General features: G+C 39.9%; 1 protein-coding gene across 1 annotated transcript in view; it reads left to right on the top strand.

The window, feature by feature from the left end:
- The window catches only part of RGS6 (regulator of G protein signaling 6), a 217021-nt gene that overhangs the window by 135799 nt on the left and 58914 nt on the right, over nt 1-22308 (top strand). The window contains 1 exon segment of the mRNA XM_036735239.1: nt 6624-6810. Within this exon segment, the coding sequence (XP_036591134.1) occupies nt 6624-6810 (187 nt within the window).

Here is a 22308-nt window from a genome sequence, read left to right as displayed (position 1 = left end):
ACTTAACTCTTTAACCCTTATTAGAATATAATAATTTCATAATCGCTTAGCTATTTTTACTTGCTCAAATTGAATTACCTTTCTAGGTTTCTCTTGACTCATGAGTTTGCATTTTGAATTTCCATTCAGCTCTAAACTTTTTATCAGAAATACCTAGAAGTCCTTATTTTATTAAAGATCCTTTTTTCTCTTGTTGTTATTAGTCTTTAATTTTTGTCTTTTGGAATGTCATATTACAAGGATTTCTCTCTTTTAGAGTATTTGCTGACAAGTCTTGTGTGATTCTAAATGTGCTTCCTAGGTACTTAATTCTTTTCTTTCTGGTTATTTATAGTATTTTTTTTCTTTGACAGGGAAGGTATGAATTTTGGCTATGATATTCTGAAAGTTTCCATTTTGAGCTATCTTGCAGGAAGTAATTGGTAGATTCTTTCTATTTGTGCCTTGCCCTGTGGTTCTAATATGTCTGGGCAGTTTGTATTTAAAGTTTCTTGAAGTATTATGTGCAGTTTTTATTGTTTGGTCATGTTTTCAGGGAGTCTGAGGATTCTTAAATTGCTTCTCCTTAATCTTTTCTTCCAAGTCAGTTATTTATGATTGCAAGTACATTACATTTTCTTCCGTTTTTTTTAATTCGTTTTTCCCAGTATTTCTTTTTGTCTCATAGAATCTTTGAGTTCTGTTTGTTCCATCCTGATTTTCAATGAGTTTGCTATATTTTGTTGTTAGCTCTTTATTCTATTATTTCCTCTAGAATTCTCATTTCATTTTTTATCCTTTTCTTTTTTGTGTGGTACTTGTGATCGAGCCATTTTTTTTCCTCTGAGACTATATTTGTCATTATTGTGGAGTTATTCTTTTCTGGTTTTACTTCTTGGGTACTTTTTGACCCATGATCCTTCTTCATTGTGTCTAGTGTCTTCTTCTCTTCGTCACATCTCCAGCATTAGTTTCTAGTTGGGGATTTTTATGTCAAAGTTAGGCTCTTCCCCATCCTACACTCTCCATGATTTTCTTGCATCACTCTCATTTCTTTTCCCAATTTTCCCTCAACTTCTCTTTCTTGATTTTCAAAATCCTTTTTGAGCTCCTTCATGGCCTGAGGCCAGTTCATATTTTTCTTGGAAGCTGTGGATGTGGGACCTTTGACTCTTTTGTCTTCTCCTGGTTGTATGGTTTGCTCTTTGTCACCAAAGCAAGTTTCTATAGTCTGAGTTTTTCATTGTTTGCTAATTTCCCAGCCAATTACTTGACTTTTCAACTTTTTGCTAAGGTAGTACTCTGCTTCCAGTGTGGAGGGCATACTATCCCAAGCTTCAGGGGTCTTGTGCAACTATTTTCAGAGATACTTATAGGGACTTATAAGTCTTCAGTCCTTCTAAGGTGGCATGATCTAAGGAGAGGTGTTTACTCCTCTCCTGGCCTGTGCTCTGACTTGTGAGCAACCACAAACACTCTTATCTGTCCTGGAACTGTGGGGAGGGTTACCTCTCCACTGCTGATGCAAGCTCTGCTATGCCAGTGTTCCTCCTTGCCCCACGACTGCCACCCAGGGCTGCCACCCAGATCTAAGTATGGACAAAGCAACCGAGTCCTGTCTCAGTGCTAGCAAAGAGACCCCGGTAATCTCCTTCTTACCAGTTGCTTTATCCCCTTACCATCTGTGAGCTGAGAGCTCTAGAAGCAGCCACTGCTGCTGCTGCTGATTCAGTCACTCCCAAGGCCTGCTTCTATTTTGCTGGAGCTGGACCTGGGCTGGACTACACTCCGCTCTCACCCAGGTCTGACAGACCTTTCCTACCAACCTTCTAAGCTGTCTTTGTTGTTTGTGGGTTGAGAAGTCTGGAAACCACCACAACTGCCAGTGATTCTGTCTCCCGAGGCCTGCTCTGGGTTTGCTGGGGCCCTGTCTGTGCTGGCATGGTCTGTGCTGAACGGTGCTCCTTTCTCAGCCTGGTGCAACAACCTTTTCTGTTGACCTTCCAGGTTGTCTTGGGTTGGAAATTTGTTTCATTCTGTCTTTTTGCGAGTTCTCCTGCTCTAAAACTTGTTTAGAGTAATTTTTACAGGTATTGGGAGGGATTTGGGGGAAAGCCTTTACTTCACCATCTTAGCTCCACCCACACACCCCCATCCTACACTCAAGAATGGGGTTTTCAGGCCTTGTTTTCATCTTAACTAAATTTCCTGGGTTCCTGCCATTGGCCTCCATATCTCCTGGTGTGTCTGTGCTCAGAGTGCTAGCAGGTTTCAGTCCTCCTGGAGCATCCCCATAATAGTGTTGACAGGCTTCTGGGTGATTTACCTGAGCTCATGTTGGCATCCCTGACAGGATCCCTCTCCTAATGCCTGCAGGCTTCTGGCTGTCTTTTTATGCAGTCCTCAGCTAGCTGACAGTGCTTACTTTTGTTTCTCTCTGGATTTCTTAATCACCATTTGATCTGGTGCCTTTTGTTGATCATTTCTGGAGGTTATGTGAGAGACCTAGTTTCCTTTACAGCCTTTCACATCTTAACTGAAAGTCTCTCCTAACTTGTTTCTTGAGTGGTAATTTGCAAATATCATTAAAATACTTTCTTCCATGTATCCCAACATGCTTCATAAAAACACAAACCCCACAGTTATTCTCACAAGTGACACCACTATCAAAAATCAATTTGTATCAGTGTAGCGAGATGGAAAAAGAGCTGGATTTGGCATGGACCTGAGTTTTGTCATGTATAAAATTAGGGAGTTGGAAAGATTTCTCTTCTATCTCTAGGGTCCCAGCTCCAACTGTACCCCCTTTTGTATCATAGCTGATCTTAGAAGCCAAGAGGAAAAGAATACAAGAGGACAGCTCATGAGTTTGAGGGAACGATGCCACTGAGATGGGGAAATCAGCCCCAGTAGTTATCTGATAGCTCTGCAGTTTCACTGTCTGATTAGAATTCTCCCATCTTATTTCCTTTGGGAGTCCACTGCATGTTTCTTTCACCCCCACTCCCAGAAGAACAAGTATACCTAGGAACAATGACAGGAAAAGAGTAAAAGAATTTGAGGTGGTGGTGGAGGACAGGAAAAGGAATACTGGCTACAGGCCTAAAATGAAATCAGATGCAATTCACAATGAGAAATGTCCAGGGCTCCAAGATAAGATGGAACCTGATTGAAGGTGTGCACCGTGTTTACAAACACTGTGTTGTCTCTGTGGTTTATGTAGCGATTTGAGTATCAGGTTAGGTTGGCCAGTGTACCACCATCACGCTTCCTTGCCTAACTGAATTGTAGGTATTTCCTGAAAATCAGCCCCAAAACTAGAGCTGAGTTATTCTCAGAACCAGGCTATCCGTGCTGCCTCTAGCTAGCTACCTATGAGAGACCATGATGGTTAAGCAAATTAGATCATATCATAGGATATAGGGGAAGAAGGAAGAGAACATTGTACAGATGTAGAAGCCAGGGCCCAAAGAATTCAATGACTTATCCAAGTAGAGAATGGAGATTGGAACCCGGGTCTGATATCAGAACCAGTGCTCCAAATTTTTTATTTTCCATATAGCCCATCAGTGACAGAACTCTGTTTCCCTACTCTACACCTGTTAGGCTATTACATTTAAATATTACATATTGACTCTTCCCACTAAATTATCTTTGCTGTCTAAAGTGTGACCATGACCAGGGTTCTCTTTGAGCTCTCTGCTCCTCTTTTCTCTCTTTCCCTCTTCCCTGTTGGAGTGAGGTATAAAAGGAGGAGGAGGAGGAAATAAAGACTTCAAACTTGTAGATCGTCTGCATGAGTTTTCTAGCGTTGATTACTCAGCTGCTATCTCTTCCCATAAGGGAGATTGTAATTACCTCAAATGGCCACAGGGCGTCACCTTAGCGATGTGCAGATGACTCCGAAAATCTGTGAAATGAAAACATAGTTAACCTTAAAAGAAAACAGGTAGGTTTTACTGAAGATGAAGATTAGAATACACCTTCTTAACATTCAGATTGGTCACTGGTACTGGAGTATAGAGTCCATCTACCTCATAAGGATGTTGTAAGAAAAGTACTCTATAAACCTTATGGTACTATAATGATGAAGATGAGAATGCCAGTGATCATAAGGATGATAACTATTGTCATCCTCATCATCGACTTTATTGTTGATGCAGTTGGAGCCCTGTCTCCATCTGTGCTGTTCCGTTTCATGTTGTTAGGGATGGATCACAGCTCCAGCCTCCATGTTCTCATCTTTAACTGATGTCGATCCAGTGACACCGCCTCCCATCCATAGTCTTGAAGATATACCCCACCTACCCCAAATATAAAAGAGCAAATGATGTGAGGTCAAAAGATCTGACTTTAAATACCGATTTTTCTCCTTACTACTTAGATGATTTCATCAGGTCACCTCACCTACCTAGATCTCCATTTCCACAACTATAAAATGAGGTAGTTAAACTTGATGATCCCTGAAATCCCTTTCAGATATCAATCCTAAGACCCCGTGACATGGAGTTCAAGTCTCCAACTTGTCCACCAGCTAGTTGTGTGACTGAATTCATAACCTCTCTGAATCAGTTCTCTCAGGGTTCTTATAAGGAAAACACTTTCATTAATAATAATAGCTAATATTTATAGAGTACTTGAGGGGTTTTTTTTAATGTTTTACATGCATTGGGAGGTAAGTGCTTTTATAACCTCATTATACATATGTGGAAACTGAGGCAGAAACAAGTTAAATTACTCGCCCATGATCACACAGCTAGCAGATATCTGAGGTAGAACTTAAACTCAGTTCTTCCTGATGCCAGTCAATGCTCTACCTGTTGCAACAACTACCAGCCTTTTGTAAACAGAAAAGTGCTGTATGCATGAGAATAGTTGCAGCTATTAATATCATCCAACCTCACCAACAAGAACATTTTTGTTCCTGACTGTATGTGCTTTGGGGGCATCACTGGGGACAGGATGCCACTGTCAAGGATTCAGCTTTGATTGCTGATGCCCAGCTCTCTTAACAAGTATGTTGGTTTTGTAGGGCTAATGGGAGAGAAAGAGGAGGGCAGGAAGGAGAATTTTCTCTTTGCCTTCCCCCGCAGAGTACTTAATCATAGTGCTTCTTCCTCCTTCCTATTGCTCCTAGCTCCCCACAGGCACCTTCAACATTGATTCCCATGTAGCACTGCCGTGTCCAAGAGAGTGCTACACCTGTTTGGCCCATTTTCCTCTAAAAAGAAGCTTTGTCAATCCATTCCATTTTTATTTTATTGTCCTTATCTGCAAAGGGATGAATTCTAATGATCCATCCGCTCTAAATTTCCCTATGGTCCTCCTTACTTTTCCTCATTTGTTTATTTTTTTAAGTTTTATTGAAGACTTTTATTTTTTACACTGTGGTCATTTTCCCCATATATTTACACACACACACACACACACACACACACACACACACACACACACACCACACCACACCACCTCCCTTGTAACAAAGGAAAATAATTTTTAAAAAAACCATCCTGAGCAACCCCATCTGACAGCATTAGCAGCATTTCAGACCCACAGCCCTCACTTTACTGAGAGGAGTGAAATATGTTTCATTGAAGTTCAGCTTTTAGTGGGGTTTTCATTTATATTACTATAGGCATGGTGTATATTACCCTCCTGGCTCTGCTTTATTCGATCTGCATCAGTTCACACAAATCTTCCTTCTTATACTTCTTCTTGTAACTCATTCTAACTACTTTTTTGGTTATTTTAACAAAAAATTTTCCTTTTATGATTCTGAACTTAAACATCAATGAGCATGAACATTTCTCTATATAAAGAAAACAAGGAGGGACTGCATAGGAAGCCACACTGCATAGACTCAGCTTGGCTTTGTTATTGTTTAGGGAGAGGGGTAAGATATGTTTCAAGTTTTGCATGATAGTTCTGATACTGCCCTGATTGTCGGTGTCTCCTTATAAATTTTCTTCTACTCTGTCCCATTTGTTTTCTAATGATTCCTCAATATTCTTTTCTTCCTTTTTTGGGGGGATCACCCTTAATACTTCCCCACTCCCCTCTCATTTCTCCTTACCTCCAAAAGAAAAAATAGCACTCCCTTGTTACAATAGAGTCACATAAAACAAATTGATGTATTAGTTGTGTCTGAAAACGTATGCCTCATTCTACACCCCAGTCCATCACCTGTCTTCTAAGAGATGGGAAGCATGATCAGTCTTCTGGAGTTCTAATTGGCCATTGCATTGATCACAGATGATCATAATCTCACAATTGTTTTCTTTACAATCTTGTAGTCGTATAGAATGTTATCCTGACATACTTGCATCATATATTTAGTCACAAATTAGGACATGTAGAGAAAGGGAAGTTTCCCTTCTCTAAGCAAAATGTTGCCATGGCTCAGATTTGGAACATATATACCCAGGTCTCCCAAGCAGTAAATGCAATCCTTTGTAACGTCATCAATTCTATTGCAGACAGATTCCACAAGATGACATTAGAGCAGATGACCCAGACAGGACTGTATTGAGAATTAATGCTATAGGCTGTCAGCCCTAGAACCTGACTCCATAGAAAAACAAGAGTTATGAATTTGTGTGTCTGCCTCATAGGAATTAACAGTATCTTTATGCTCCCAATTCAAGGTTTTGGTTGGCTGTCCAAGATCTCAAGAAACAACCTTTACAGGATGTGGCAACTCGAGTGGAAGAAATTTGGCAAGAGTTTCTGGCTCCTGGAGCCCAAAGTGCAATCAACCTGGATTCTCACAGCTATGAGAAAACAAGTCAAAATGTCAAAGACCCAGGGCGATACACATACGAGGATGCACAGGTTTGCTCATTTACCTGACTGATCCAAATGCCAGGTGTTCATTTGCCTCCCTCCCCAGGCCAACTCTTTAACAAGGGACCAAGGTACTTCGGCTAATTTTTAGTTCAGATTTTACTCTATGCAAGGCTATGGCCAGGACCTATTCAGAAAAAGCACAGAATAACATTCTGGACTTTGTATTATCCCAAGTCTATCATTTCAACTAAGAAGAAGCAGCATGACATGGCTGTTATAGTCAAGAAGTTCAAGTTCACAGCTCTGAAACATACTAGCTGTGTGACCCTGGGCAAATCACTTAACCTCTCAGTGCCCAAGGCAACTCTCTAACTGTGTAAATTAGAGATGAATTGGCCAATCTCCATCAATTGAGGGAGTTGATATACCAGTTCTTTGCTGTACCAATGAAACCACCTCCTAGTCTCACCACCCAAAGTCGTAATGTGACTAAGCAATACATTTTATTATTTTAATAGTTTGCCACTTTGCTAAATTATAAAGTGACTAAATAGTAATAATAGAAATCTTTTTCCTGTTTAGTTGCACTGGGGACTCGGGGATCTCAAAGCACTTATGGAATCCGTACTTCTTTGTTAAGGCAGTGTTGAAACCAAAGAATAGGTTATGAGTATTCTATTTTCCAGTTTATTTTTGAAATGAATGTTTTCCAGTTGTTTTCCAGGGTTGAGCACTAGGTATAGTAATATAAATGATGGCTTGGGAAACACATGCTTTGCCTAGTAATTTGCATTAAGTTGCATGATTTAAACACTTACTTTTCTCCTTCCTAAACTTTATCTTTCCGTTCAGGTCCATTTTCACCAAACACTGAGACTATGGATCCCCTAGCACCAAAATACATAATCTTATGCTTACCAAACAATCATTTAAAAAAAATATTCTCAGGAGCAGCTAGGTGGCACAGTGGATAGAGTACCAACCCTGGAGTCAGGAGGACCTGAGATCAAATCCTGCCTCAGACACTTGACACTTATTAGCTGTGTGACCCTGAGCAAATCACTAACCCTGATTGCCTCACAAAAAAACAACAAAAAAATATTCTTTTGTTAGGAGGGGAGGGTGGAAGTAGCAGTTTATAGCAAGTCAGTCTTGATGCTTGGCCTCAGTGATCATTTTAGGGTCCCTAGTCACTAATGAATCCTTCTCACTGAATTTTCAGATGGATTTTCTGAACTGGCCATTCCAATCCTCCATCTTGCTCTAAGGGAAGAGATCCTTGACAGGAGGAGTGCTAGGTTCCTCAGTCAAGTCAAGAGCATTTATAAAGCATCTATTATGTGCCAGGCACTGTACTAAGTGCTGAGGATACAAAGAAAGGCCAAAACACTATCCCTGCCTTCAAGGAGCTCACAGTCTAATGGAAGAAGACAACATGCAAACAACCGTGTATAAATAAGATATATACAGGGCAAATTGGAGGCAATCTTAGAAGGAAAGGATGAAGATGATGGAGGACCAAGAAAGCCTTCTTGCAGAAGGTTGGATTTTAGCAGTTTCAGGCTGAGGAGAATATCCCTGGCCCAACCACTTTAAATGAATAACATTGCTGACTCAGGGAATCCCAGCACCTTTTGCTCTTCCTCTGTCACAGATACATGCCTGCGCTTAGCTGGTTTTCATTCTGTTGTTTCTTGTCCACTTGTTTCATATAATCAAGCTAGGCTTCCTTTCCTAGAGTCCATTTTGTGGTCTATTAAAGAGTATTTTTTTCTGAATGAAGAGGCTGCAGAATAGGTTGAGATTATTCAGTAAGGTAGGCTACTGGCAAATCCCTACAGGGATCATTTGTAGCACAGATATTTGAAGCAGAACCTTTCATGTTCTATCTTTAATCCAAAGCACAAAGAGTCTAAGACCAGAATTACAGTGGGTCACTTTAGCCATCCGGCCCAGTGCTCTACTTTCAGTGGTCATTCACGCACTTCAGCAGATCCTTGAACCCTCTGAACTGTTGGAGACTAGTTCAGGCTATAACCACCACCCACTTTCTCATTCTTTTTCATTTTTGTCCACATCTCTTTTTTTGTAAATATTCTCTAGAACATCTACCCAACGTACTAGATCAGAAGTTCTTAACCTTATTTGTGTCACAGAACACTCTGGCAATCTGATGAAGCCTCAAAAAAATGTTTTTAATAGTTGAAGATGTTAAATTTCATTTAGAGATTAGTGGAAGGGATAGAACAAGTATTTATTGAGTGTACAATGTGGGGCAGCGAGGTGGCGCAGTGAGTAGAATACCAGCCCTGGAGTCAGGAGGATGTGAGTTCAAATTCAGCCTCAGACACTTGACACACTTACTAGCTGTGTGACCTTGGGCAAGTCTCTTAACCCCAATTGCCCTGCCTTCCCCCCTCTGAAAAAAAGGAAAAAAATAATTTAAAAAAAGAAAGTACAATGTGCCAGTTGCTCTGCCAGATGCTTTACAAATATTGCATCATCTGTTTTATACAACAGCCCTGTGAGGTAGGTGCCATTTTTGATCCCCATTTTACATTTGAGGAAACTGAGGCAGACAGGTTAAATGACTTGACTAGGATCTCACAGCTAGTAAGTGTCCGAGGCTGGATTTGAGCTCAGGTCTTTCACAGGTTCCAGGCCCAACACTCTATGTGCCTCTTACCTAGCTGCCTTGTTAGGGGAAAACAGCATAATTTTTTCCTCATTCAAGATCACAGATCCCCTGAAATTTATCCATGGACTTCAGGTTAAGAATCCCAGCCCCAGTGGTCCTCTGATTCTTTTAATGTATGAATATCACTGTAGTCCTCAGATTATATACCTGTTAACTATCACTCTCATTTAATAACAGGCTCACATCCTTCTTTAGTCATAGATGCCTTTGAGGTCTTTTTTTCTTCCATTTTTTGCACCAAAGTCATCACTTACAGATATGCTGTAGTCTACTTACAGCCTTTGTACATTTTTCCATTGTACTTTGAGTGACCCATGATTCTGATTCTTCTGAGATCATAACATTCCACAGTTTGCAGCTATATAGCAGCACCAGAAGAACAGTAACATTAATCAGATGAGCTTTTGTATCAGGCAAGTAGTTTGAAATCACTTAAGGCACCACAATTTCCAACTTTCCTCCTATCCAATTCTAGGTCATTATCATTGTCTACGTATATGTTTGTCCCACATATATATTTTGGTGAAATAGCTCAATGGGCTTCCCATTCAACTGCATATCACAAATGTATATTCTCCATCCACTTTGTTTTTCCAGTGTGGATGGCCAGACTGATCTCTTTTGCTGTTGTTGTTCAGTCATTTCAATTGTGTTCAACTCTTGATGACCCCATTTGGAGTTTTCTTGATATATTAGAGTGGTTTCTTGATATACTGGAGTGGTTTGCCATTGCCTTCTCCAGCTCATTTGACAGGTGAGGAAACTGAAGCAAGCAGGGCTAAGTGACTTGCCCAGGGTCACACAACTAATAAATGTCTGAGGCCAGATTTGAACTCAGGTCTTCCTGTTCCTGTTCTATAAGAAATGATGAGCAGGCAGACTTCAGAAAAACCGGGAAAGACTTATATGAACTGATACTGAGTGAAGTGAGCAGAACCAGGAGAATACTGTAAACAGTAAAAGCCACATTGTTCAATGACTAACTTTGATAGACTTAGCTCTTCTTAGCAATGGAAGGACTTAAGACAACTCCAAAAGGCTCAGGATGGAAAACGCTACCCACATTCAGAGAAAGAATTACAGTCTGAATGCAGATCAAAGCATACTATTTGCCCTCTCTCTTTTTTGTTTTGTTTCTTCTTTCTTGGGGTTCATTCCATTGGTTATAATTATTCTTTGCAACATGACTAATATGAAAATATGTTTAATGTGAATGTATATGTACAGCCTATATCAGATTGCACACTATGTTGAGGAGGGGAGACGAGAAGGAGGGGGAGAAAATTTAAAACTCAAAAGCTTGTGGAACTGAGTGATGTAAACTAAAAAGAAATAAATTAATTTTAAACAGTATTCCACCGCAATCACATATCACGACTTGTTCAGCCATTCCCCAATTGATGGGCATCCCTTCAATTTCCAGTTCTCTGCTAGGCTTGCAACTTTGATGTCATCCTTGATTCCTCACACTCATCGCTCATATACATTGCCATTTTTTTGTAATTTCTACCTTAACAATATCTCTTGTCAATGTCTCCTTTCCTTCATTCACAGTCATCACCCTAGTTTAGTACCTCATTCCTGGACTATGGCGATAATCTTCTGGTTGGTCTTCTTGTCTCCAGTCTCTCTTCCTATTTCAATGTATCATCCATCAGCTGCCAAAGTCATTTTCACGAAGCTGAGGTTTGACCATGACGTCCATCCTATTCAGTAACTCCAGGGACTCAATATTATCTCCAAGTCAAATATAAAATCCTGTTTTAACTTATAAAACCCTTCACAACATAGTTCCTTTCTATTTTTCCAATCTTATCGCACCTTATTCACCTCCACATACTCTGTGATACAGAGACATTGGCTTTGTTGGAATTGAATGAATGCAAACCCACCTCCAGACTCCTAGCTTTTTCACTGGCTGTCCCCTATGCCTGGAACATCCTCTCTCCACACATTTACCTCCTGGCTTCCCTGACTTCCTTCAAGACTTAGCTCAAATCCCTCCTGCTTCAGGAGGCTTTCCATGGACTCCACTCCCCTCTACCTCCACTCTCACACATACATACACATACTACTAATATCTTTCCACTGAGATTACCTCCAGTTTGCCCTTTATACATCTTGTATGTACATAGTTCTTTGCATGTTGTCTCTCCCCACCCCTTCAGAGCTGGGGACATGTTTTGGTCTTTCTTTGCATCCTCAATGTTTAGCACAGTGTCTGACATATAAAAAGGGCTTTTTGACTGACTAGCTCTTGTTTCTATTACGCCATGTTGCCTAAATCCCAAAGCATGAATCCTGTCTACACCTTATTCAGCCTCTACTTCAGAGCTTCCAGTGATGAGGAACACTTTGTTTCCCAGGTAGCCATTTCATTTTTGGACAATTCCAATTGTTAGAAAGCTCTTCCTCACCTTAAGCACAGATCTCTTTCCCAATAACTTCTTCTTTTTGGTCCTAGTCCTATACTCCTAGGCCAACAGAAAAAGTCTAATGCCTTTCTCACACAATGACTTTTAAAGTATTTGAAGACAGCAATCCCATCTTTTCCCACCACCATCCTAAATCTTCCCTTTTTCTAGATAAATATCCCCAGTTCCTTCAAGAGATTTTGGTCTCCAGCCTGAATGCCCGTCTGGTTGCCTACCTCTGTGTACCTTCTAGTCTGTCAATGTTTTTTCTAAAATGTAATGCTCAGAAGTAAATAAAATACACCAGATGTGATTGGTTACCATTGATTAAAATGTTGAGCAGACTGACATCACCCCATTAATGATTACCCTTTGATCCAGTCCAGGGGTAGGGAACCTGTGGCCTGGCCTTCTAGGTCCTTGGGTGTGGCCTTTTTACTGAACAAATCCTTTCATTAAGGGAATTTGTTCTGTGAAGTTTGGATTCAGTCAAGGGCCACGCTTGAGGACCTAGACATCCACATGTAGCCTCAAGGCCACAGGTTCCCCTCCCCTGGTCCAGTCATTCACTCAGTTTCGAATCTCCCTAACTATACTATCATTCAGCAGCCATCTCTCCATCTTTTCCATGAGGATATTGTAAAGGTTTTTGTGAAGTCTTTCATTAATTTGGGTATATCATGTCTACTACATTTCCTTGTTTCAAAAAAATATGGGGAGTTTGGAGAATAGAGTTATCTTATTTTTAATGAACCTATACTGATTTACAATGTTCACTGCTTCCCTTTCTAAATGCGTACATACCTTCCCTGCAGTAATACATTTTATAATTTTACCAAGCTCACTGGTTTATGGTAAGAAGAATCACCCTGCTTTCCTTTTTGGAAAGTAGCTCATTTTTCTCACCGGTGACATCTTTCCCCTTCTCTGAGATTTTTCAAATTTCAACAAAAGCTGCTCAGTCATCATCTCTTCAAGTTCTTTTGAAATCCTAGGAAATCATTGTCTGAAGCTGTTAAATAGAACTCGTTAAGGACACTTTTCTCTTACTTTTGCCACACTTATCTTAGATTTCAGTACTCCAATAATCATCTTTGATCTTCCCAGTATGAAGATCTTTCTCCTTGATAAAGAAAAATGATAGACGGAAAATAAGAGCTGGGTAGTTATTGTTTCTCTCCATTGCCCATTATTGCCATCCTATTCACTCTAACCAACATTCCCATCTTGCCCCAACATAGCCAAAAGAAAAAAATAGCCCCTTTCTTTTCCTTAGCACTCATTGTAAGCCTGGGCTAGCTCTGACCTTTAGCTTTCCTGATGCTCTTCTTACCAGACTGTCATTCTTTTTTCTTCCTCTCTAGGTATTCATCCCTCCTTCCATCTTCTGTACATCACTTTTAACAGTCTAAGTTGGTTAATGAGTTCTTGTATGCCGCTTGTCTCTTTAGATAGCTCCCCACTTTTTGCAGGGTTTAATGAAATTTGAATCCATACTTTAGATTAGTCTAGGCCATAGTCTAGAAAATAGTTTTAAATACTGTCAGCAGTAATGGGGAGAAATTATGGAACCTGATTCTGTGAGAAGCACAGAAAGAAGCAAAGCCTCTTCTCCAGGGAGTATACTTAGAACTCTCTCTACTGGCTGGGTGGAATAAACTAACTCATTTAAGATAAGAAGCAGCAATGAGTATTTCTAGACTGACCACCGTCATTTTGTGAGTGTAGGATGAATATCCTGAGAGTGTGAAAGGAGCTGAAGCTTTCATTAGGGCTATTGACAGCAGCTGTTGTTTAGCTGTCTCATAGATGAACTCCCAGTCGAGAGGCTGAAAAAAAGAATACGAAAGAATTTCTGATGCGGTGAGTCATCATGACCTCAGTCCTTTAGAGTGCTCTAGCTGCCTTTCTTTGAATATCTGTCTAGCCACTTGTGGGGCAGCTGGGTAATACAGTGGATAGAGCACCAGGCTTGGAATTCAGGAAATCGGGAGTTCAAGTCCAGCTTCAGACGCTCACTAGCTGTGTGACCCTGGGCGGCTCACTTTACCCTTTTTGCCTCAGTTTCCTCATCTGTAAAATGAGCCAAAGAGAGAAATGGCAAACCTCTACTTTGCCACCTCCTGTCTTTGCCAAGAAAACCCCAAAATGGGGTCACAAAGAGTCAGACATGACTGAAACAACTGAACAATAACAACAGGCCACTTGTGGTATACCTTAGCAAAGAGTTGGTGGTGGTGGCGGTCCTTCTATGGGGGTTGGAGGTAAGGATAGATAATGAAAGCCTTGTCTCTTCCTGAGGTCAGTTTTCTTCTTTCTATGTTTGCACTAACAAATAACCCAGGGTTTAAAGTACCCAAATATCAGTATGGATTTGGCCTATGAAGAACTGACTATTGCACAGCTGGTTGCCATCTTTTTTGATGACCTTCCCAGACCCTTTGTCTCTCTGTGCATATTTAACGGAGGCCAGCCCTCCAAAGGTAGCCGACTGCTCCATCTTTAAAAAAAAAGTATGCTCAGACACAACACCCTGATACCATTTGCCATTTCCAGTGCTGAGAAATTTTAGATCACTGTTTTTCCTAAACGTGAAGCTAATGGGTACAGATATACATACCCATACTGGTAAACCAAAGATCAAACTTTGGCTAATAGACACAGCAAAAAGAGAGCAATCTTAAATTAATGTATCATGCTTTCATTTAGCCTCCTGTTCTAAAGACTAATTGTTAAAGGCCTTCTCAAAGTATTGGAAAAAGTCACTCAGGATGCCACATAGACAAAATGGAGACTTATGGGCTGAATAATATTGTATCTGGCCACGTTTGGAAACGGCTGAGCAATCAGACAACAACTGTTTTGATTAATGGATTGGTATCAACCTAAAGGGAAGCTTCAAACATCAGACTATAGAGTTTTTGGCCCTATTGTGTCAAAATTTTAATCAGTGATTTAGATGGAAATATAGAATATCTAGCCATTTTTATTAAATAGCATAATTATTAAATTTGGGGATGATATTAAAGTTGGGTGGTACAGGTCATATAGGGCAGCTAGGTAGCACGGTAAATAGAGATCTGAGTTCAAAAATGGCCTCAGACACTTACTAGCTGGGTAACAAGTCACTTAACCCTGTTTGCCTCAGTTTCCTCATTTGTGAAATGAGCTGGAAAAAGAAATGGCAAACCATTCCAGTATCTTTGCCAAGAAAACCTCAAGTGAGATCACCAAGAGTTGAATACAACCAGACAACAACAACAGTTCATATAGTGGAAGGCAGAATCGGGAATCAAAGACTAGGCCCGTTGGGAACAATGGACCGAATTGTATGGGATGAAGTTTCAGAAATATAGACATAAATTTCTGTACTGCATTTAGGGTAAAAAATGAACTGTACAGAATAGAGAAATTGTAACTAAATAGAAAATAACATAAAAAGCCTTGTATTTGTTAAGCGACTATGAGCGTAATTCATGTCAACAGTATAACATGATACCCCTGAAAAGATAATGCAATGGGACAATGGTGTCCAGATTGAGAGAAAGAGTCCCACAGTGCTTTTCCCTGAAAATGCCATACCTGGAGCATTGCGCACAGTTTGGGAACCACATCTTCTGAGGAGGTTGAGGTGAACAAGACTGGTGAGCACACGTAAAAAATGAAGATCATTTGAAGAACCTAGAAATGCTTATCTTAAAGAAGAAAAGTTTTGGAGGGAGAGAGGAGAAGGCTCGTGTTCACCATCTTCAACATGGTTCAAGACGAGAACTAGAACCAATGGATAGGTTATATGAGGATGCAAAGTAAAGTTTTAGGCTTATTAAAGCTTCAAAAGAGCTTATTAACACTTAAAATTGCTCTAAGACTTTCTAGCCCCATTGCCAATGTATAAAAAATAACTTCATAATAATTTCAACTATCTCAAGTGGAATGGAGTATCCCAAAAGGTAATGAACTCCCTTTCACTGGAGGTTGTCAGAAAGCATCGGGATGATAGATTATAACTCATCAGGGATAATGGGGACAGAAGTCATACTTTAGGTGGGGGTGGAATGAGATTATGTCTAAAGTCTAACACTGAAATTCCATGATTCCGTAAATCTACCATGCTTCATAGGAGGGGAGATCATAGACAAGGTTTACACTTCATGATATGGCTCAAAGTCAACCAACACCTTTTCACATAAAAGAATAGAGAAACTGGAGGTTAAGTCAAGTCACACCTCAGCCCTCTATACCTAACTCAATTCAACCACACTTGAGTTTCATCCTAGCTAGACCTAACTAACTTGGTATCTTACCAATACCCGCTCTTCACAACCAGGATCTACACCTCCAGTGATCCCACCCCCAACTGGAAGGGACCGAGTTCACTCAGCTTTGTGGTAGGCTCTGCTAAAGAGTTGATTTAGCAGCGGATTGGATTCTAAGTCAAACCGTACCTCAGTTTCCTAAAACTACCCAGACCTCAAACTGAACTTCATGGTTTCCAGTCATCTCACTAGTGACACTAGGGCCTAGCAAACCACCTCTTACTCAAGAGATGATAATCAAATCATATTACCATTACTACTGGGAAAACATAATGATTTTCTACAAAAATATCAAACCTGAAACATGAATACACCGGTGTGGCCCAAACCAGATTAAAGGGTAATTGGTAAATAGTTAACAAAGCAAATAAAAATGCAACAAAACTTTTTTTTCAGTCATTTTTTTTGGTTGTATCCAACTCTACACAATTCCATTTGGGGTTTTCTTGGTAAAGATACTTCAGTGTTTGCCATTTCCTCTCCAGCTCATTTTTACAGAAGAGGAAACTGAGGCAGACAGGATTAAGTGACTTGCCCAGGGTCACATGGCTAGCAAGTGTCTGAGGCCATTTTTTGAACTCACTTCTTGACTCCAGGCCCAAGTGCTCTAGTAAGTGTCTGAAGTCAGATTTGAATTCCAGTCCTCCTGACTCCAGGGCCAGTACTCTACAGCCAGTACCACCTAGCTGTCCACAACAAAACATAGATAATGTTGATTTATGGCTTTCTAAGTCACTACATGGCCCACAGGGATCCTTAGGAATGATTTAGTGGCACCTGTTTCTATTTGAGTATGATATCATAGGTCTACTGCCTGATGGCTCCACTCATAATCCTTGTGAGTCATGGGAGTAACAAATATGACGACTTAAAATATGAAGGCAAGCAAAGGACATGCAAACATTTATCTTAGAGAAGAAAAGATTTGTGGGGAAGGGGATATGATTACTGCCTTCAGCTTGGTCCAGAAGAGCAAAATTCGTATGATTCTGAGCCCTAGTTTGCCTGAATAAAATCTGCCTTCCCTGGCCACCAAACCCTACTCTTTCATACCCATCCATGGCAGTCTTTTTCCTTCCAGATCCCTGTCCAACCCTTCCCTTCCTTTTCCATTGTGCACTGTGGAAGCTTGTTCCAATGAACTGCCTTTCATATTAGAACCCTTCCTCTTGTGCCATCCTCCTTACAGTCACAGAAAGCTGGCTTTGCCAAGAGAATACAACCTGCCAGGATGTAATAATAATAACGTTTGCAAAGACATACATATATGTGCATATATATTTGTATACATGCGTGTATGTGTATGTATATGTATGTGTATATGTATGTGTATATGTATATGTGTATGTATGTGTATATGTATATGTGTGTATATGTATATGTATGTTTATATGTATATGTATGTGTGTATGTATGTGTATATGTATATGTATATGTATGTGTATGTGTATATGTATGTGTATGTGTATATGTATGTGTATGTGTATATGTATGTGTATGTGTATATGTATGTGTATATGTATGTGTATGTGTATATGTATATGTATATGTATATGTATATGTATATGTATATGTATATGTATATGTATATGTATTATCCCACTTGATTGATCCTTGCAAGAGTCCTATGAAGTAGGTACCATTATTACCCTCATTTAGGTAGCAAAGTGGATGAGAACACTGGGCCTGGAGTCAGGAAGATCTTGCTTTGAATCCAGCCTCAGGCTCTTAATAGTTGTGTGACCCTCAGCAAGTCACTTTAACTTCTGTCTGCCTCAGTTTCCTGAACTATAAAATGGGTTTAATAATAACACCTCCCAAGATTGTTGTGGGACTCAGATAATATCTGTAAAGCATTTAGTGCTTGGCACATAGTAGGGCTTTTAAAAAATGTCTGTTTCCCTCCTCCCTTTATTCCTTCCTTCCTTCTTTCCTTCCCTTCCTCCTTTCTTCTTTCCCTCACTTCCTTCCTTTTTTTTTTCCTTCCTTCCCAGATAAGGAAACTAGTTTGAGAAGGGTTGAGTGATTTCAGCAGGGTCACATGGTTGAAATCAGGTCTTTAGTTTCCAAGAAATCCCTGTCTGCTTTGCCACCTGGTTGCTCTTCTCTAATACCAGCAAATCCATCAGACCAAGAGAGAGATAGGTGTACTTCTTGCTGCTTCTAGAGCCTTTCCCTACAATTGTAACTGGGCAATTCTTCACCTTTCCAGTTTAGAGCATCAAGATGTACTACCCTGTCTACCTCCTTCCCCTCTGCCTCTTGGAAACCCTATTTTTTAGGGTTCAGTTTACGAGCTGACTCCTTCAAGAAGCCTTTCCTGATTCCCTTAGTTGCTAGTGCCCCCACTGCTAATTATTTTGTATTTATTTCATATATTTGCTTAACGGAAATATTGTATTCTTCTGCTCTTCCCCCTCAATCCCCACTCCCGAATCCCCAAACATAGACTATAAACTCCTTGAGGTTAGAGACTGTCTCACTTTGTTATTGACATCCCCACCACCAGTTATACTGCCTGGCACATAGTAGGTCCTTAATAAATGCTTGTTGGTGTTTTAAGTGGTTAAGGGTTATAATTAAATAAGAAGTCTTTACCTAATTAGATTTGGCAATAAACAACTAAACAGAATCACCATGCATATATCTGCTGGATCCTTTTCTGTCTGCATACATTATATTTAGCTATAGCATATGAACAAGGTGATGCTTTATTGAAAGGAATTACTCCTCTTCTCAGGAGATCTTATCCGAGATGTCCCCCAAAAGAATGCATGAATGAGTGGAAAATAATGGAAGAAAATTGGGTTCAGAAATAAGTGGAGTAGGACAGAAATGTAGTAAAGGGTGAATTTGATTTTTTCAGACCATTATAACATTCTTAGGTTGCCTGTGATCCAAATATGGATCAAGGAGGTGATGATGAGGAAAAGAGCCTTATAAACACATGCAGTCACATGCATATACATACATGCAGTCACATGTGCATGCATGCACACACACACACGCGCGCGCGCGCACACACACACACCCCAGAACATCCAACTTTAGTAAATTCTCTTCACTCCAGTAGACCATCTCCAAATGACGAATAGAGCCTCTAAGCACTTTAAATTGTATACTCTATGAAGGCCAGGGTCATGTCTGATTTAATCTTTATAATCTTCTTTTGTATTGAATAGACCTCTTTTGGAGTCCTGCTTATGATACCTGCCAGCTATGTGACCCTCTCAGTGCCCCATGAAACACAGCCATGCTCTTACATGATAAGTTGGGGAATAGGTGTAGATCTGCACTTCCTCATAGGGAACTCCCCATACTAATGAAATCTCAGGACTAATCTAAATAATAACTTCCTCCAATGCCTAGGGCAATGCTCTAAATGCCTAGTGAAATATCTGTTGAACCAAAGACTTCTTGCTTAATTACAACCTTTAATAAAAGGATTTGTTCTACAAACTTGGGCTCAATCAAAAAGCCACACCCAAGGCCACATGTAGCCTCCTGCAGGCTGCAGGTTCCCCACCCCTGCAAAAGTGGGGGCAAGATCCAACCTTCTCTAAGGTTCTATGGTTTGCAACTTAGTCTCTCTGCTCTCGGACATGATATTTCTCTTTCATGGGCCCCATGCTTGTTGCCAGGGACTTCAGTCTGATTTCTTCTAGGATTCAGCAGCCCCAAGTTCTAGACACAGCATTGTGTGGGCAAGTAACTTTCCTCTTCTGATCTTCAATGTACTCTTCCGTGAAATGGGGATGATTATACCTTATCCATGTACCTTATGGAGTTGTCTGAATGATAGTCCTGAAAGTGCTTTTAGTAAGTAAAAAACGAATGCAAGAAGCAAAATTAATGGAGGAGAAGAAAATAGTAGCCTAGACATTTCCCAGGAATGCCCCTCTGTTCAATAAGAAACATTTCCAAAATATGCTGCTGTGGATGTCTTTGGAAGAGGGCCCATGGGGAGGAATTAATCAATAAATATTTTTTGGCTCCTATGTATAAGACTCAATAAATTGAACAGTGAGGTCCAGAAGTGAATAGGAGAGCTGCCTGGATTGCCTTTGGGAAATTGTAAAGTTCTTTTAAAGGCCCCAAGCTTCTCGCTGAAACAAAGGCCCATCTTTGAAAAGAAATGTTTGAAGTATAATCTTATTTTTATCGATGTCTCTTGTTTTTTGCATTACATTCATTTCCTCAATTACCCAGCAATCTGGCTCTTACAACAAAGATTAAAAGAGACAAATCATTAATAATAGCTAACATTTATGTAGCATTTGCTATGTAAGTATATATATTTGCCAGGCACTGTGTGAAAATAAACACTCTACAATTATTATCTAATTTGATCTTCACAACAGCCCTCAGATAAGTGCAGTTATCACCCCCATTTTACAGATGAGGAAATGGAGGCAAACAGAGCTTAAGTGACTTGCCCAAAATCACATAGCTAGTAAGCGTCTGAGGCTGGATTTGAACTCCAGTCTTCCTGAATACAGGTCTAGGGCACTGTGCCACTCTACATTGACCATGTCTAAGATTATATGTAATATTCCATACCCACACATTCTCATCTCTGAGATGATGGAATTGCAGCTTTTCTCCAAGACTAAGCTTACATTATGTAGAATTTGGGTCTTTTTTGTCCTTTCCATTTATATTGTTATAGTCACTGTATATGTGTGTATATATGTATATATATGCGTATATATATATACACATATATATATATGTATATATATATATATATAGACACACGCATATATACACACACACACATATGTGTATTCTACCTGGAACCAACCTAACTCTCACTCGTTGTTCCTTAAAAGATCTGGCATTCTCTTGACATCTCATTCCTTGCCAAGATTTCCCAACCAGCTTTACCAACATGTCTCAAACACACAGAACAATTGGTGAGATTGCAATCTTGGGCCTCCAACCCATCCTAATCTTCCTGCTTCACTTGGGTTTGAAAGCACCTCAGTGACAAAGGTCTTTTCTCTACATCTTATTTAATTCCTCAGCTACAGAGAGCACTGGGCATCATAGATATTCAATAAAATTGCTTAATTGACAATGGAGGCCTAAATTGTAGCTTTCTCTAATATATACATAAATGGAGGAACAGTAAGATGTCCGTTGTTTTTTGTTTGCTTGTTTGGTTGGTTTGTTGCGGTTTTTTGCTCAGGATTGAAGCCTATTTGAAAGCAAAGATACATTCCATACCAAGTATTCTGGGGTCAAGCATTTTTTCCATGTAACAGTACATCATTTCTAGTACTCAGCCATCATTAGCTCCATGAAGTAACCAAGGAGACGCTGTTCAGACCAGTGGTAGAGCATGAGCTAAGAAATACTCAGAAAACTTGACAAGCCACCGTCTCCCTTAAGTATTGGTGGAGCCTCTCAGCTTCCCATTGTTGAATATGATGTCCAAATGCAGATTTTCAAAAGAGGCCTCATTTGAGCATACAATTTCTATCATTTACTTAAACCAAAAACACTCCAAAGTGCCTTTTTTCTCAGATCTCCAACAAATGGAAATCTCTCCAGCCTCCCAAAGGCCACTAATCTTTGTTGTCACAGTGGGGGCAGGGGCCATTGTATACCAGTATCATAAGACTACATTATGTTTCCTGAAATTAATTTTAAATTGGAGGGCATTTCCTGGTATACACCCAAGCCAAGCATATTTTAATAAGGAATGCCGCTACCCTGACAGATTCTTATTTCATCTTGTGGGTAGTTTATTAGGTGAGACAGGGAGCAAGTGGTGGAGAAAAAGGGATGCTTTTTAAAAAAAAAATTCTTTTTCGCTTATGAGTTTGGTCTGATTATTATACTATTTCTTCTACAAGCAAACATCTTCAAGGAATTGAATTCTTTTTACAATTAAAAATTTTATTTTTTCAATGAACAAAAATCCATGTTTTCTCCCTCCCGCTCATGCCTCCCCCTATTGGAAAAAAAATAGAAAAATACTAGTCTTTAGGTAAGTATGCAGTCAAGGAAAATAAATTCTTGCATTGGCCACACCCAAAAAATATGTCTTCTTCTGCACCCTGAATCAAAGAATTAAATTCTATAGTTAGTTCTCTCTTGGCCCTGTCCT

Source organism: Trichosurus vulpecula, chromosome 8 (genome assembly GCF_011100635.1).
Source record: "Trichosurus vulpecula isolate mTriVul1 chromosome 8, mTriVul1.pri, whole genome shotgun sequence".
In the NCBI taxonomy this organism is placed as follows: Eukaryota; Metazoa; Chordata; class Mammalia; order Diprotodontia; family Phalangeridae; genus Trichosurus; species Trichosurus vulpecula.
Note: the sequence above shows the minus strand (reverse complement) of the source record. Positions and strands in the feature narration are given on the sequence as shown.